General features: G+C 43.5%; 1 protein-coding gene across 2 annotated transcripts in view; it reads right to left on the bottom strand.

The window, feature by feature from the left end:
* LOC121540040 (trafficking protein particle complex subunit 8) overlaps positions 1 to 13896 on the bottom strand; it is a 59282-nt gene that overhangs the window by 31891 nt on the left and 13495 nt on the right. Inside the window, exons 3-14 of one of the 2 annotated variants that reach the window (XM_045207695.1) lie at positions 10600 to 10683; positions 7450 to 7539; positions 6996 to 7170; positions 6596 to 6749; positions 6256 to 6364; positions 5458 to 5723; positions 4927 to 5042; positions 4185 to 4335; positions 2978 to 3078; positions 2676 to 2781; positions 1898 to 2029; positions 1283 to 1507 (exon numbers count right to left, since the gene is read on the bottom strand). In XM_045207695.1, coding sequence (XP_045063630.1) covers positions 1283 to 1507; positions 1898 to 2029; positions 2676 to 2781; positions 2978 to 3078; positions 4185 to 4335; positions 4927 to 5042; positions 5458 to 5723; positions 6256 to 6364; positions 6596 to 6749; positions 6996 to 7170; positions 7450 to 7539; positions 10600 to 10683 — 1709 coding nt within the window. The remainder of the gene's footprint in view (positions 1 to 1282; positions 1508 to 1897; positions 2030 to 2675; positions 2782 to 2977; positions 3079 to 4184; positions 4336 to 4926; positions 5043 to 5457; positions 5724 to 6255; positions 6365 to 6595; positions 6750 to 6995; positions 7171 to 7449; positions 7540 to 10599; positions 10684 to 13896) is intronic. The other variant, XM_045207696.1, reaches the window with a different exon arrangement.

Below are 13896 nucleotides of genomic sequence, written 5' to 3'. Positions count from 1 at the left end.
ATTTCCTCATATGAACTGTAACTCAGTAAAATCAATGAAAATTGTTGCGTTTATATTTTTATTCAGTATAATTATAAGCAGTGGCGTAGCACGCACCCCCGTCGGTATTTCAAAATATACAGTTTATTCCGGGGTATCACCCAAGCCTAGATCTAAGTGAATCTGAACAACCCTTTAACTGGAACAGAATATGGAAACATGTGACCTTGGAAAACAACATACATTTTATGTTTGTTCACAGACTGTATTTAAAACCAAGGAAACGTTTTATAATGAAATTGGCCCCAACTCCCAAATGTTCACTGTGTCCTCTAAATCAGGCAGGCACATTCCTTCATATGTGGGAGTGCCCTGCAGTTAAATGCTTCTGGGACAAAGTTCCAAATTCATTTCAAAGTGCATGAATGTAAATATTAAGTCTACTATGTTACTTAACGATGATAGCTCCTTGAATCTCTCAATCAATCAGAGATTGCTGGAAGGCAGCTCTGTTGCACTTCGAAATTAATTATAGGCCACCTCGTTTCTTTATATACCAATTTGATTATTACAAAATCCTGTGATCAATATGATAATTTCTCTGTATGCATTTCTTATTTTAGTTATTTTTTTTGAGTGTCAGCCCACGGGTACATGTTATATAAACTGAATATATACTGAGTGTACAAAACATTAAGGACACCTTCCTAATATTGAGTTCAATTCGTCGAGGCATGGACTCTACAAGGTGTTGAAAGCATACAGGGACACAACTTAAATGTTGTGTCTTGCCCATTCACCTTCTGAATGGCACACATTCACAACCCATGTCTCAATTGTCTCAAGGCTTAAAAATCCTTCTTTAACCTGTATCCTCCCCTTCATCTACACTGATTGGTGGATTTAACAGGTGACATCAATAATGGATCATAGCTTTCACCTGGATTCACCTGGTCAGTCTGTCATGGAAATAGCAGGTGTCCTTAAGTTTTTGTACACTCAGTGTATGAAATGATATGAATATTGTACCTGTACACCATGCAACACTTGGACAGCGTGTGTCAAACCAGAGTCTATCACGCCATGGCCTTGTTGAGGGGTCTAGAGGTACTCTCTAAGGAAGGCTTCCTGAGCCTCCCTGTATTACGCTAATGTTAAGGCTGTATTGAGGTTATGTATAGGTTGTGTTGTGATCTTGTTTTCTTGACTCCCTGCTGTGGGGTTGTAATAATGTTGTGCTAACGTTGTGTTAAGGTTGTTTTAAGGTTGTGATAGGATTGTATTAACATTGTAAGGGTGTTACCTTGTAGACGTAGAGGTATTCCCGGAGGAAGGCTCCCTGCTGTGTGGAGGTTTGCTGGCTGTCGTTGGTGAGGATGTGTCTGAAGGCTGAGACAGCGTTCTCTGGTTGGCGCAGGGTGAAGGACTGGCGGCCGATAGTGAAGTTGATATGGTCCTCAGCCAGGGACCAGCCTTTACCCTTATACACCTGCATGGCCTGGCAGTAACACCGCAACGCATGGCGCTTCTACAGGGAGGGAGAGAGAGGGGGCAGATACAGCAGGGGAGAGAGAAACAGCAGAGGGAAAGGAGAGGAAGAAAACAATCAAGAGTTCTGAAATGGAATGCTCAAACAATTCTAAAACTTTGAAGACTGCAGGCCTCCCGCTCAAACGGGGCTTCAGAAGGACAGAAACCATATCACCTGTCTGACCCACCAGTAGAATCAATTCTGTTTCACCTTGTCTCAGATCACCACATTCTGCTTTTAAAAAGGCCTCATTGGTGTTCACACACCCACAATTCCTCTTTAACAGGGATTTACATACCGAAGTACATAGTACCGCCCTGTTTCGCTCTCTTCAGTTTCAGGTCTACAGAACACGGCCTAACTTTAGCCTGTTTTGGTCACACTCACCTGCCCTGCCTTGCTGAAGCGGTGTCCTGCCAGGATCATGTGGAAGGCAAACTTCCTGACCATGGGGTTCCGCATGTTAATAAAACAGTGGGCTGCCTGCTCCAATAGGAGGGCAGAACGCAGGTCAGAGTCCTGGGAGGGAGATAGACAGGGTTATACAGGTTAGCTAATAACATGGACATACCACACATTTTAATTTAACCTTTATTTATACAGGTTAGTCTAATTTAGATCAAATCTAGTTTGCAAGAGAAACCTGTTCAAGACGGCAGTAGGCAGCAACATAAAAGTTTCACACATAAATATGCTACACGTAACATACAGTGATCTGACTGCTACAGATGTATACAGAGCCAGAGGTTAATCTATAGTGGAAAAACATAGAACCTGATACAATGATAAATCAGAAGTAGTGTCTAGAGCCCGACCAATGTTTATTTGGGTCCAATACAGATTCCGATTTTTGGGGGACATAACTTACTGATATATCTGCCTATATACTGTTTAACAGCGAGGAAATTCAATCATTATTCCACACTGAATTCTCAAAAATTGCCATCCAACAGAGCAATTGTCTAAGAAAAACGCTTCAAAATGTTGACTTCTTACAATAGTGACAATAATGACATCATGAGAATGGCCGCAAGTGTTCTGATAAGCATGAGATTCGCTTTTTTCATCTCATTTTTTGAATATCGGTTATCGGTGGAATTATCGTCCAATAACGATATAGTATTAGAAGGCCAATATAGGCCGTGCTCTAGTAGGGTCTTCTCACCTCACTGGTCATCTTGATGAGGAGGGTAGCAGCATCAGAGTACTTGGCCTGACTCTTTAGTACCTCAGCACTGAGCAGAGCACAACGTTCAGCTAGGACCATGTTCCTGTATGGGGGACAGACATTTATAAAACATATTCTTACACACACACTACCATAGGGGTGAGAGAGCCTGTGTAGTTTTGTGGCTTGTATGCGGCTATGAGTCTGGGTATTTTAGCTTACTGGCCATTGTTAGTCGATGTGCGATTTTGTGACAACACGTGTGTGTGTGTGTGTGTGTGTGTGTGTTAATGTCGTACTTGGACACATCTCTGTAGGTCTGTATTGCCGTGTCCATGTAGTGTGCTGGATACGGCCTTGGAGCCCCAACCTGTAGAAACGCAGACACTGCTGCCATCTCCTACAGACAGAGAGAGGAGAGAAGAGAAGAGAGGAAGAGAGAGAGAGAGACAGACAGAGAGAGAGAGACAGACAGAGAGAGACAGACAGACAGAGAGAGAGAGGAGGAGGATAATGGGAAAGAGATGAATGAGAGAGAGCGAGAGGAGAAAGATTAGACAGTGGGGGAGAAACCGAAAGAGACAAAGGAGAGAGGGGCAGCAAAAGAGGAGAAAGATAATCATTTAAAATCTATTCATCATACATCCATACACCCATCAGTGTTGAGTGTTATAAATGGTAATATGGTGGGTGTGTTGAGGATAGGTATCAGACACGTGAGGGGCAGTCACGGTTCCAGACCATCAGCCTGCCATTAATAGTCTGGCTACACACACACACACCTGTCTGCCGTTCATATTTAGGCGACCCAGAAAGCCATGAGGCGTGGCCGCATCGTTAACACTGCAGGACGCTAGGACGGGAAGCAGAGGGCGGGGAGATCAATATGGTGTGTGTGTGTGTGGCCATTTTCCAATATCATTCAGTGTTGTATGTCTGTCTAGGGCACTCCCATGATGCATTCTTCAGATGTGCACCGGTGACACCACCTCTAGTTCTGTCATGTTGTTGTTGTTGTACCTTTAATGATGCTTCTGTTCTCTCAGACATCAAATTACAGTCTTTGTTCTTTAAGTTCTATGACTCCTCTGAACATTCTACAGGACAAACTTCACATTTACTTTCTTTCTAGTCTGCTGTGGTAGACACCCTACTGCTCAGGTCTCCAAGAGTACAAAAACTCAAGACTCTGTTCTTGTTTTGTTCACGTCATTCAGAGGTGCAAGGTAGATTGGTGTGCGTGTGCTCAGTCTCAGTATTGTGCATGTGCTGCTGCTGCCAAGCACTTACTTCACCTTCTGGCACCTAAATCTTACCTCCTGCTGTGTCCTTTCTGCAAGACTGTTAACTACCTTCATGACAATGTACTGTGTGTGCGCATGCGACGTGTGTGTATGAGCATGTGTACGCACGTGTGTGTTTATGCGTGTGTGTTCTCTTTGAGAGTGTGTGTGTGTGTGTATGCGCTCTTGTTCTCTCTCCCTCTGTGTGGGTGTGTGTTCTCACCAGTGCCCCAGCGGCATAGAGCATGGCCTGGTCAGAGAGGAAATCCTTCTTGGCCGTGTGGTAGCAGCTGTAGGCCAGCTCATAGTGCTGAACCAGAAAACACAGGTCAGCCATCTTCCTGATCTGCAGCTCAGGGGCTTCTGGGGGATAGCTAATGACATCACACAGGACAGAGGGCAAAGGTCAGACCGCTCAGGAGATAAGGAGGTGGAGGTGTTCGCAAACGGCCATCCAGAACCATTCTGAGGCTGTGTCCCAAATGGCACCCTAGTGTTCTCTATTTAGTGCACTACATTTGACCAGGGCCCATAGGCCTCTGGTCACAAGTAGTACACTATAGGGAATAGGATGCCATTTGGGACACACACAGATCCTCAGCTGTAATAGCAAACCACCATCCTGAACAATTCAAAATATGCAAACTCTACACTGCTTTGGGTGAAAGCCTACAGCTGATCTCTGACGAGTTCTAACGCTCTCTAGCCTCTCGTTCTGCACCTCTGATTAGACACGTGGATGGTTGAACACAGTAAATGTGTGATTGTGTGCATACTGTATGTACCAGAGTGTGATCCCAGGTGTGATCTGTTAATGAGAGGACCCTGCCATCCTTTACAATCACTGGTCAGTAAGCAGTGTGATAGCTTTGGTCTTGGCACTTACTAACAGGAAAATCTCCTCGCTAATGGTGATATGAAGGTGATGAAGAGTAAGAAGAGGAGGAGGAAGGTGATGTACTTACAGGAGGCCAGAAGTGTTCTTCAGTTCAGCAATACTCTTCTCTGGAACTTTCCCTCCTCCAAACCACTTCTTAGTGGCAGAGAAAAGAGAGCGACTCAAGCCTTTCCTGGAGACCAGCTACAGAGAGTGAGAGGGGGAGGGAGAGAAAAGGAATGAGATCAGATCATTGATCGTTCCATCCATCAATCAGTCATTCCAGGATTTCGCTGCTTTTCTTGGGAGTGATATTTGCAGGCAAAAATGCTTGATTTTGCTGCTGCAATTCTGACATTTTGCATGGCAATCTGCAATGATTTTGTCCAATTTGCCGTGCAGTAATCGGACAGTTTTATGCTGTAATATTGAAGTGATTTGACTGTTTTATGTGGTTATTGGTCAAATCTTCTCATAATATGCAGGGAATTGACAATTTTGCAAAAGAAAAAAGCAATCGCAGAATCGCAAAGGGACTAATTATTAAATCCACAATACACTAGACAGAGTGGCACTGAGCCGTCTCATGGTCATTGTGTATGTGTGCGTGTCTTTCTACCTGGTCATTGAGCTGTCTGATGTTCTTCTCTATGTGAGGCAGTAGTCCCCTGAAGGTAAACTCCTGGATGAACAGTCTGATGCGGTCGTGGTCGTTCAGCGTTAGGCACGCCCCATGGCTGGCGGCCGCTGCCATTCCCGTGGCGATAGGCGGTGGCTTGGTTTCCACGGCGACGGCCCTGAGAGCGTCGAGGCTACCGGGCGTGTCACTGGGTGTATCCAGCTGGAGGGGATGGGTGTTGTCCAGACTGTTGACCAAGACTCCGTCTGATAAACAACACACAATGTCACTGTCAACAATGTGAAGGCATGTGGCCACAATGTTGGTCATTCCGTCTGGATAAACAACAACTTCAACAAAACATGGTCAAGAACCTAAGCAAACTTCAAATGGGGATGTGCATCCAGAATGTTGGGAAACTCAATCTGAACAAATCATCAACACCACATTGTCAACCCAGGCATGCTTCAGATGATAGTTACTAATCTATCTGAATTAAATAAGTCAACTAGAGCAGTGTCTTTCTTTATTGACGCAATCATCAACCTTTCAGTAGAGTAAGAGGGGAATGAATCAGACACACAATGGAGGTGGAAAAGAGGTTTCACAAATACAAAGTTTTAAATATTTTTTCATTGATAAGCAATCCCATTGAACCAATGACCTTGGAGTTGCTAGGGCCAAGCTCTTTTCAACTGAGCCACACAGGACCACAAGTATGTTCATGTTCAGGAGTGGAGGAGTGGCTAATGACATGACATCTTCAGCTCCTGAGTATTGCTAAGTGGCTAAGCTCACCTTTCTCTTCTGAGTCGTGTCCATCCACCTCGGATGTTCCTCCTACGTTGTTCTCTACAGCAGTGTTGTTCACCACTACAGGGGCTGGGGCTGGATCCTCATACTGATCCTAGAACAGCCATGAGCAAACATGTTTAATAGGCACGCAACGGAAGAAAACGCTCAGAAACTGAGTAAAACAGGAAGGTACAACCTGAACTTGTCCAATAAGCAACATTCATTTTCTTTTTCCGTCGCAAAACAATGTGTCCTAATGAACCCGATAATGGTACTGTCAGTTGTATGCTACTGTACATTAGCAACTGGATACTTGGAATACTTTGTCTGGGCTCTACTGTACCTGGCTTTGCAGGCTGCTCTTGTGAAGGTACTGGCTCCATGGGTCTGGGATCTGTTCGTCTGCTCCTGCTGCTGCCGTACGAGAGTTGACCTTCAACAGGTAACAACCCTGAGCACCATACCTCTGCTTCATATCCTCATACACAGAGTCAGCCCTGAGAGAGAGAGAATTAAGGGAATCCATAACTGCCGGTGAGAAGCGGAGTGAACACCTTCCTCATTACTGCTTCTGTCTAATGACATAGAGGGCTGCGCGCACACGCAAACACAGGGTTAGCCGAGGTCAATGGATTAAAGAGAAGGAGAGCTGAGGTCATTGGCCTGGCTGTCTGAGATTTTGTGTGCGTGTGCGCACTTGCATGTCTGCACATGCGTGTGGTGTTTGCGTCACTACTACCCACCTCTGTTCGTTTCCCTGGCTCATGTCGTGCAGTAGGACGTAGTATTTAAGTGTGTTGGGGATGAACCACTTGGGGTTGGTGTATTCGCCGCTGTGCTGGATCCTGTGCTGCTCCTGAGACAGCTTGAGGAACTTCTCCACTGGTACAGCCTCACTGGATGACACCACCAACAGACCTGCAGGGACGGCCGTCAAAGAACCACAACCAGAGACAGAGCGAGTAGGAAAGGGGGAGACAACCACACAGACAGAGAAAGAGCGAGTAGGACAGGATGGGAGAGGAAGATGAAAACAGAGGAGCGAGAAAGAGGTGGAGAGTGACAGGGATAAACTGAACAAGACAGAGAGAGAGGTAAAGAAAACCGGGAGAAAAGGAAGGAGGAATGAGAGAGAGATAGCTTCTCTCTCATCATTATAGGGTTTATTCTACTATGTTGAAGCAGTGCGAAGGATACAAGCGAGGTAGTGGTTGAGGAACTCATGGTCGGAGGCAGGCATGGACTGGAGGAAGCTCTCTCTGTACGCCTCAAACCAGGGAGTCGTGGCTGGAGAGATAGGACAACAACAAGATGAGAGAGAGAACATTACTCTAACCAGGTCTCACCTCCACACAACACCACACAGAGAGTGGAGCTGCATAGAGATCACATGTAGCCTACACCCAGGGGGGTTGCAGAGAGCAGTCTACACACACACACACACACACACACCAGGCTCAACCAGCCAGGAGAGGCCATCACAGGTGACACACACACACTAGGGTTGCGCGATATTATGATAGCATAGTCTATCAACGATGATTGACAGACGACGGTTTAGCCTATTTGAACTTGACTGGCGCCGCACAGTAAAGAAACGAAGACTCGCAAAAGTTGAAATCAAGTTTAAGTTTATTAAGAAATAAAATTATCCATGCGGGCCTGGAAAAAAACAAAATGGCCAATAACCTATAATAAAAGTTAAAGTTATGAACAGTAGCTTATTTCCCAAATATTATAGCCTAAGAAGGTGTTGTCCTAAAGTTGCAGCTTTTAAAAAATAACAAGAATGAAAGTCTATAGCCTAAGCGTAGGCTGTTCTCAATCACAGCTTTATGAGAGCTAGAACAATATTCTTAATTTAGTATTATTTTACGAGGCAAATTATCCAATGAAAATAACTATGGTAAGACAGACTGTTCCTCATCAGACTGCCACATCATGTGCTCGCCACACAGACACCTGTTCCATGCTTCTGCCCAGGCTTTCAACATCATTATCTTTCGCGCAACAGTCGCTTAAGTGGAGTTGTTTGGGGTTTTTTGGTTGGCCAATAGGAGGCAATACTATTGTGTATATCAATGTTTTATGGGTACATAATCACGATAGGACAAAGGTTGACGTCGCCCAACCCTAACACACACGCAGTGATTGCTGAAGGGTCTGATTGCGGAGCCGCAACAAATGATACTCGGTGAGAGAAATTAGATGAATTAACTGATTAGCCAGATGAGAGTAAGGTTTGTACCACCACCTGATTCTTCTTTTATCCTAAACCCATTGAGATGCAGAGAGCATCATGCTGCTCATTGTAGACTACATTTGTCATCAAGAGATACACCAATTAGTCAGAACAACCCCAAAAAATTAAAAATAAAAAATAAAATCAGATGAACACAACCTGGGTAGTTCTGGCATCTCTGGTGTGAGTTCTCTGAACAGCTCCTTCATGACACCTCAGACAGACTCTAGTACTCCTTCTCTCCACATTCATCACAACAAACACAGCAGGCTTTGTGTTCGGACACAGACACAACAGCATTATGAGGAAGAGGAGCATGTAACCCTCTGGGTTCCCAGTCCAATTTCCAGATGATTAGTCAGTAATACATTTTCAGTCATCATTTTATGGCAGGGACATCAAGAAAAAGGATATCTAAAGCCACCAGTGCTCAGTCTTTGAAAAATGTAAAGACAAAGATGACGTCACGTCAAAAACCATTTGAATGGCTCACTTGTTAGTGTCACGGTTCAGAAATTTGGTGACAAGTGTACTCAGAACGACCAAATACACAAACATTGGATTTCATCAACAAATTGTCAGTGTTTTTAACACTTGTGCTACGCGTGTGTACAAACAGGAATGCTATGTGTATGTCATCAAGAGGACCACCGGTTAATAGCCTACTGATTGAGAGAGAACCAAACAGATCAGGAGTTCTATGCTACTTACAGACCTGGCTTCAAGTACTATTTAAAATCATTTCCAATACTTAAGCTGTGCTTGATTGAGCTTGCATGCCACAATGGGACCAATAGAAAAGTCCCAAAAGTGCAAACACCGCCCACCTGGCACTCCAGGCAACAATCAAAGTATTTGAAATGACCAAATAGTATTTGAACCCAGGTCTGTATGCTACTAACTAAAGCCACGAGCTACAAGGGAAACCTTGAGTGAGTGAGTAGGGAGTGAGTGTCACTCACAGCATCAGAGAGCTCACTTCAGTCAGGTCAGTGCGTGATCTCAGTAACTGAGAAGCACACAGCAGAGTCAGGATTCATCTGTTTAAAGCCTTCTGTTTTGAATCAATTCCAATTCCCTGTTATCAACTTGAATTCATTGTTTGAGAGAAAACCCTTTAACTTGGAGTAAGAGTTACTGCCGGGCGGAAAGCAGAGTGCCCAGAGATGCGGCTCAGAAAGCAATAGGCCATAGCCAATTAGGGGCCTATGTATGACTGTAAGGCACTTTGAGACATAAAAAAGGAAATGTATAAATAAATGTGATTGACTGATTGATTGATAGATAGACCAGAGAAGTGAGATTATCAAGGTCATCAGAGTACAGGAAGTGTGTTCAGGACATAAACAATTCTCCACCCTGACATCAAACTGTCTGAAACAGCCTAAGATAGAAAGCATAGTTTCAATTTCCACTGGCTCCTCAAGTCTCAGGAATGCAGATATCTTACAAAAGACACCATATCTAATAACCTGGGATTTAGATTTAGGCCTAAACCAATTATATATAAATGGGAGACGGAAGAACACTGACTAAATTATCCCACTTTACACATGACGAGTCCAATGTTCTTCCCTTTGGTGTAGGATGAAGGAAATTATAGTTCCATTACCAAGATTATATCAAAATGAGCTCTAATGCCCTGAGTCACTTCCTGAACCCACATAACAAGACAATTTCTGAGACAAACAGTACAGAGTACACATTCTTATATGGAAAAGTACACAAATATATGCAGGGATGTGATCAGGACAACATAGTAAATCAGGAAATTATGGATTTTGGCTTATATGTGGAGGATAATATCAGAAAAGCAGGACTTGCTGATTGACCAGGACAAATCACATCCCTGATATGGAAATCTGAAGCTACTACCTTGTGAGAGAAAGAGCAGAGAATAAGGGGAGAAGGTAGAGTTCACTACAAGGGTCTGCTACGGAGAGACTAGAGAGGAGAAAGGGACAGTCTGCTACATAGTTAGGACTATGCTAAGGAGAGAGAGAGCGGAACGGAGGGAGGGATAGCTGTAAACGGAGAGAAGAGAGAGGGGGGGCCATCCCCCACACACCTGTGGGCCAGGTGAGGTGAGGTGAGAGTACAGGTACCTGTGTAATGCTTGGAGGTGCTGAGTTCCGTTAGCGTGTCCCTCCAGTCACTGTACCAGGGGACGCTAGCTTTAAGAGAGCGATCTGACGGGGGGGAGAGAGTCAGGGACTAGCATTAGCAACATCCCATTACCTGTACAGGAGCTCCCACTAATGTTCCCCACTCATAGATCATCTACAGTACCAACATCATAGATAGTATATATCTCACATAGTAGATTGTAGTTAATGACCACTGTAGGGAAAACCAGGGAAGAGCAGCATTATAGGAGACTGAGGTCAATTTCACTACCATGGCTCACACTTTAACCTACAAATGTGCCCCTATAGATAGCTTGGAGAAAAGGTTAGCCCAAATCACAAGTTTAGCTTCCAGTTTAGCTTTCAAAAAAAACATTTGACGACAGAACATGCAATGTGTATGCTCCATTCATAGGTCAAAGGGAGACATAGGAGGGCCATGGTTGGATTGACTTAACTTTAGGTTAGGGTTAGAGGAGGCTTTTTGACCCAAGCAAGGTCCACTAATAGTTTGGGAGCGATAGAGGTGATTGAAGATGTTTGTGGAAGTGGACCGTAAGAGGGACACACTCTGTGGTGCGTCACCACAACAACGTTGCTGCAACGTTACCCAAAGCTCATTCTGTGTGAAAATGCAACCGCAAATCTTCATGAACCTTTTTTTTTTTTTTTTACTTTTCAGAAATTTAGCACAATAAAATATTATTTTTCTCTAGGCTACATTCATATCAGATACACTGAAAAATAATGTCCTGCAAAGAGCATTTCTCTGAGCTGAATTTCAGGTAAATAAAAGCTTTTATGGATATTTATATTCCATTGTTAAATATGCTTGATCTGTAACGTCGTAGGTTAGAGGTCAGAGATCGTAGGAAGGCACTTACCCAAGGACCGTTCAGGTGAGTAATAGAGAAAATAAAATGAGGGGAAAAGGTCATCAATGAGGAAATGAACAAAATAAATCAACATGTAAATCACTCCCATATTGCACTATACATTTGCTGTTATTGTCCGTTTGAAAAAATGATATTTTTTCCTAAATCACTCCCATCATCCTTCTCCCCAATGTTCTCTCCTTAGTGTTTGTTGCCCTCTGCAGGACAGTCTGGGGAACTACATGACTCGTCTCATTCCTCCTCATCAATAAACATTACATTCCTACAGCTCATTAACCAGGTGATGATTCCAGGCCTCTGTTCTGTTTAGTTTTACTATTACTAAACTTGTGGCCAGAGTTCACCTTCCTTGGCCCAGGAACATATAGCGAAATCCATAGATTAGGGCCCAATTTATTTAAATTGACTGATTTCCTTATACAAACTGTAACTCAGTAAAATCGTTGAATGTGTCGCATGTTGCATTTATATTTTTGTTCAGTATATCTTTGATCTACTCTGTGCTCTTTCCACATATGGCTCTAGCTTGCTGATAACATCTGATGAGACAAAATGAAATAATTTGACACTGTAATTTGATAGACAATGGTGTTCCCAAATCAGACAATTACTTTAAATGAAATCTGTTTTCCCCAGTTAAATGTTTGGTGAATGCATGGCGGTGCTTTGTCCTCAGTCCTCCTTTGAATGTTGTGTGTACAATGATGACATGTTAACCTGGGTTTAGCTGGTTAATCATTAATTTCAGTTTACATTCTATTATTTGGCACTGGTTATGTACTGTTAATGTAGAAGGTTCTCCCCTTCGTGTCTCCATATAATTCAAAATCCCCATATGCCATGTGTGTGCCCTTGGGCTTAATATCCTAAATATTGGATTCTGCCTTCATCTCAATTCCTGCCCTCTCTCTTAACTATCCCACTACACCTTCCTTTCAATGTTATCATCATCATGCAACTATTATTTGTGTACCCACATGTTATTCCCAACAATGGAGTCATTATATTTAGCTATATTAAATTATGGCTAGGCCATAGTGGATGATGAATGAACTTGTTAGATCACAGCCACATTATGTCCATACTCCACCTATTATTTGATACATTGGGGTTAACTCCCTCGTATCAAGCAAACACATAGCAGACACTTTCTGGAAAGGTGAAGAAAAACAATTAGCTAGTGGTGGACTATGGTGTTTCTTAGCTAGAGCAGACTGTCTGCTTTGTCTTACAGATGAACGTTGCTGGCTAACAAGTAATTAGCTAGCTAGCTAACTAAGCCCACCCCCACCAGCCTGAAATCCAATCGAGAAAAAATAGCAATTGTTGAAACTCAAAGGTGATCTGCGGCAATGATGTTCTGCTCACCCAAAGTCACACTTGCAAGCTCTTAAGTTTGGCCTGCCGGCTTGCGGGACACCCTCTGCTCGCTCTCGACCAAATGTATTCGCTCTCGCGGCACTCATCCTCTGCGCTCTCGTAGCAGTGTTTGCTTGCTCAATGATGTTTAATCTCACTCGACAGCGCCATCTAGCGCGCAATGGACTTGAGGCTGATTTGACGCGATAGGAATTTAGAAGGGACTGAGGTTGTACCACAGATAACATCTTTGGTTGTACTGTGTATTCAACGGAGTCAGCTATGGCTTGTGGCTGCCCAAGCCCAACTTCTCAGTTTTACTTTGACTGCACTAATTTTGCAGACAGAAACAATGCTCTCCTCCAGAGTGTCTTTCTCCCCATGGGTGAATTCAGATTGTTTCTAAGATGTGGCATTTTTCTATTCCTTGTAGGGATGTTAACCGTTAGTAGCTCAAATAAAATTGACTGGTCATGCTTATCAGCCTATAGGGTCATTTGAATAATTGCGTGGAATTAAATTGGTGTCAGAATTTAACAAATCTCAGTCATAAAACAGAAACGGTATTGATGGACCGGAATTATTATTTTGCCGAAAATAATGTACAGTGAGTTTATAGAGTTAGAAAGTAGCTTTCTAAAATCAACTAATGGTGGTCTCTACTCAGAGTGAGCAAGCCAGAGCGGAGACTTGTTGCTAGGCAACTCACAGACGCAGGCTGCAGGGAGCAGTGGGAGAGAGAGGAGCAGCACGAAGCAGCTAACAGCTAAGCTAGTAACCAAAAAAGTTTCACAGCATTTCTCTCCTGTTCCACTGGTTTTCATATCAACTTTATTTTGTTGTCCAGAAGCCAAAAGGCACAATCCTAGTCATATTAACGACCCATCCTAGTGGTTGCATATTAACATTTTCCCTCTAAGTTTCAAACTGTGATGTTCATCTCTGTCACATGAAATGGCTCGCATCAGGGGCATCTTTTGGGCAACTCAACTGGCTCGTGGAGATGTTTGCAATGCATTAT

The sequence above is a fragment of the Coregonus clupeaformis genome, chromosome 26 (assembly GCF_020615455.1).
Source record: "Coregonus clupeaformis isolate EN_2021a chromosome 26, ASM2061545v1, whole genome shotgun sequence".
In the NCBI taxonomy this organism is placed as follows: Eukaryota; Metazoa; Chordata; class Actinopteri; order Salmoniformes; family Salmonidae; genus Coregonus; species Coregonus clupeaformis.
This window is presented reverse-complemented; position numbering and strand designations above follow the sequence as displayed.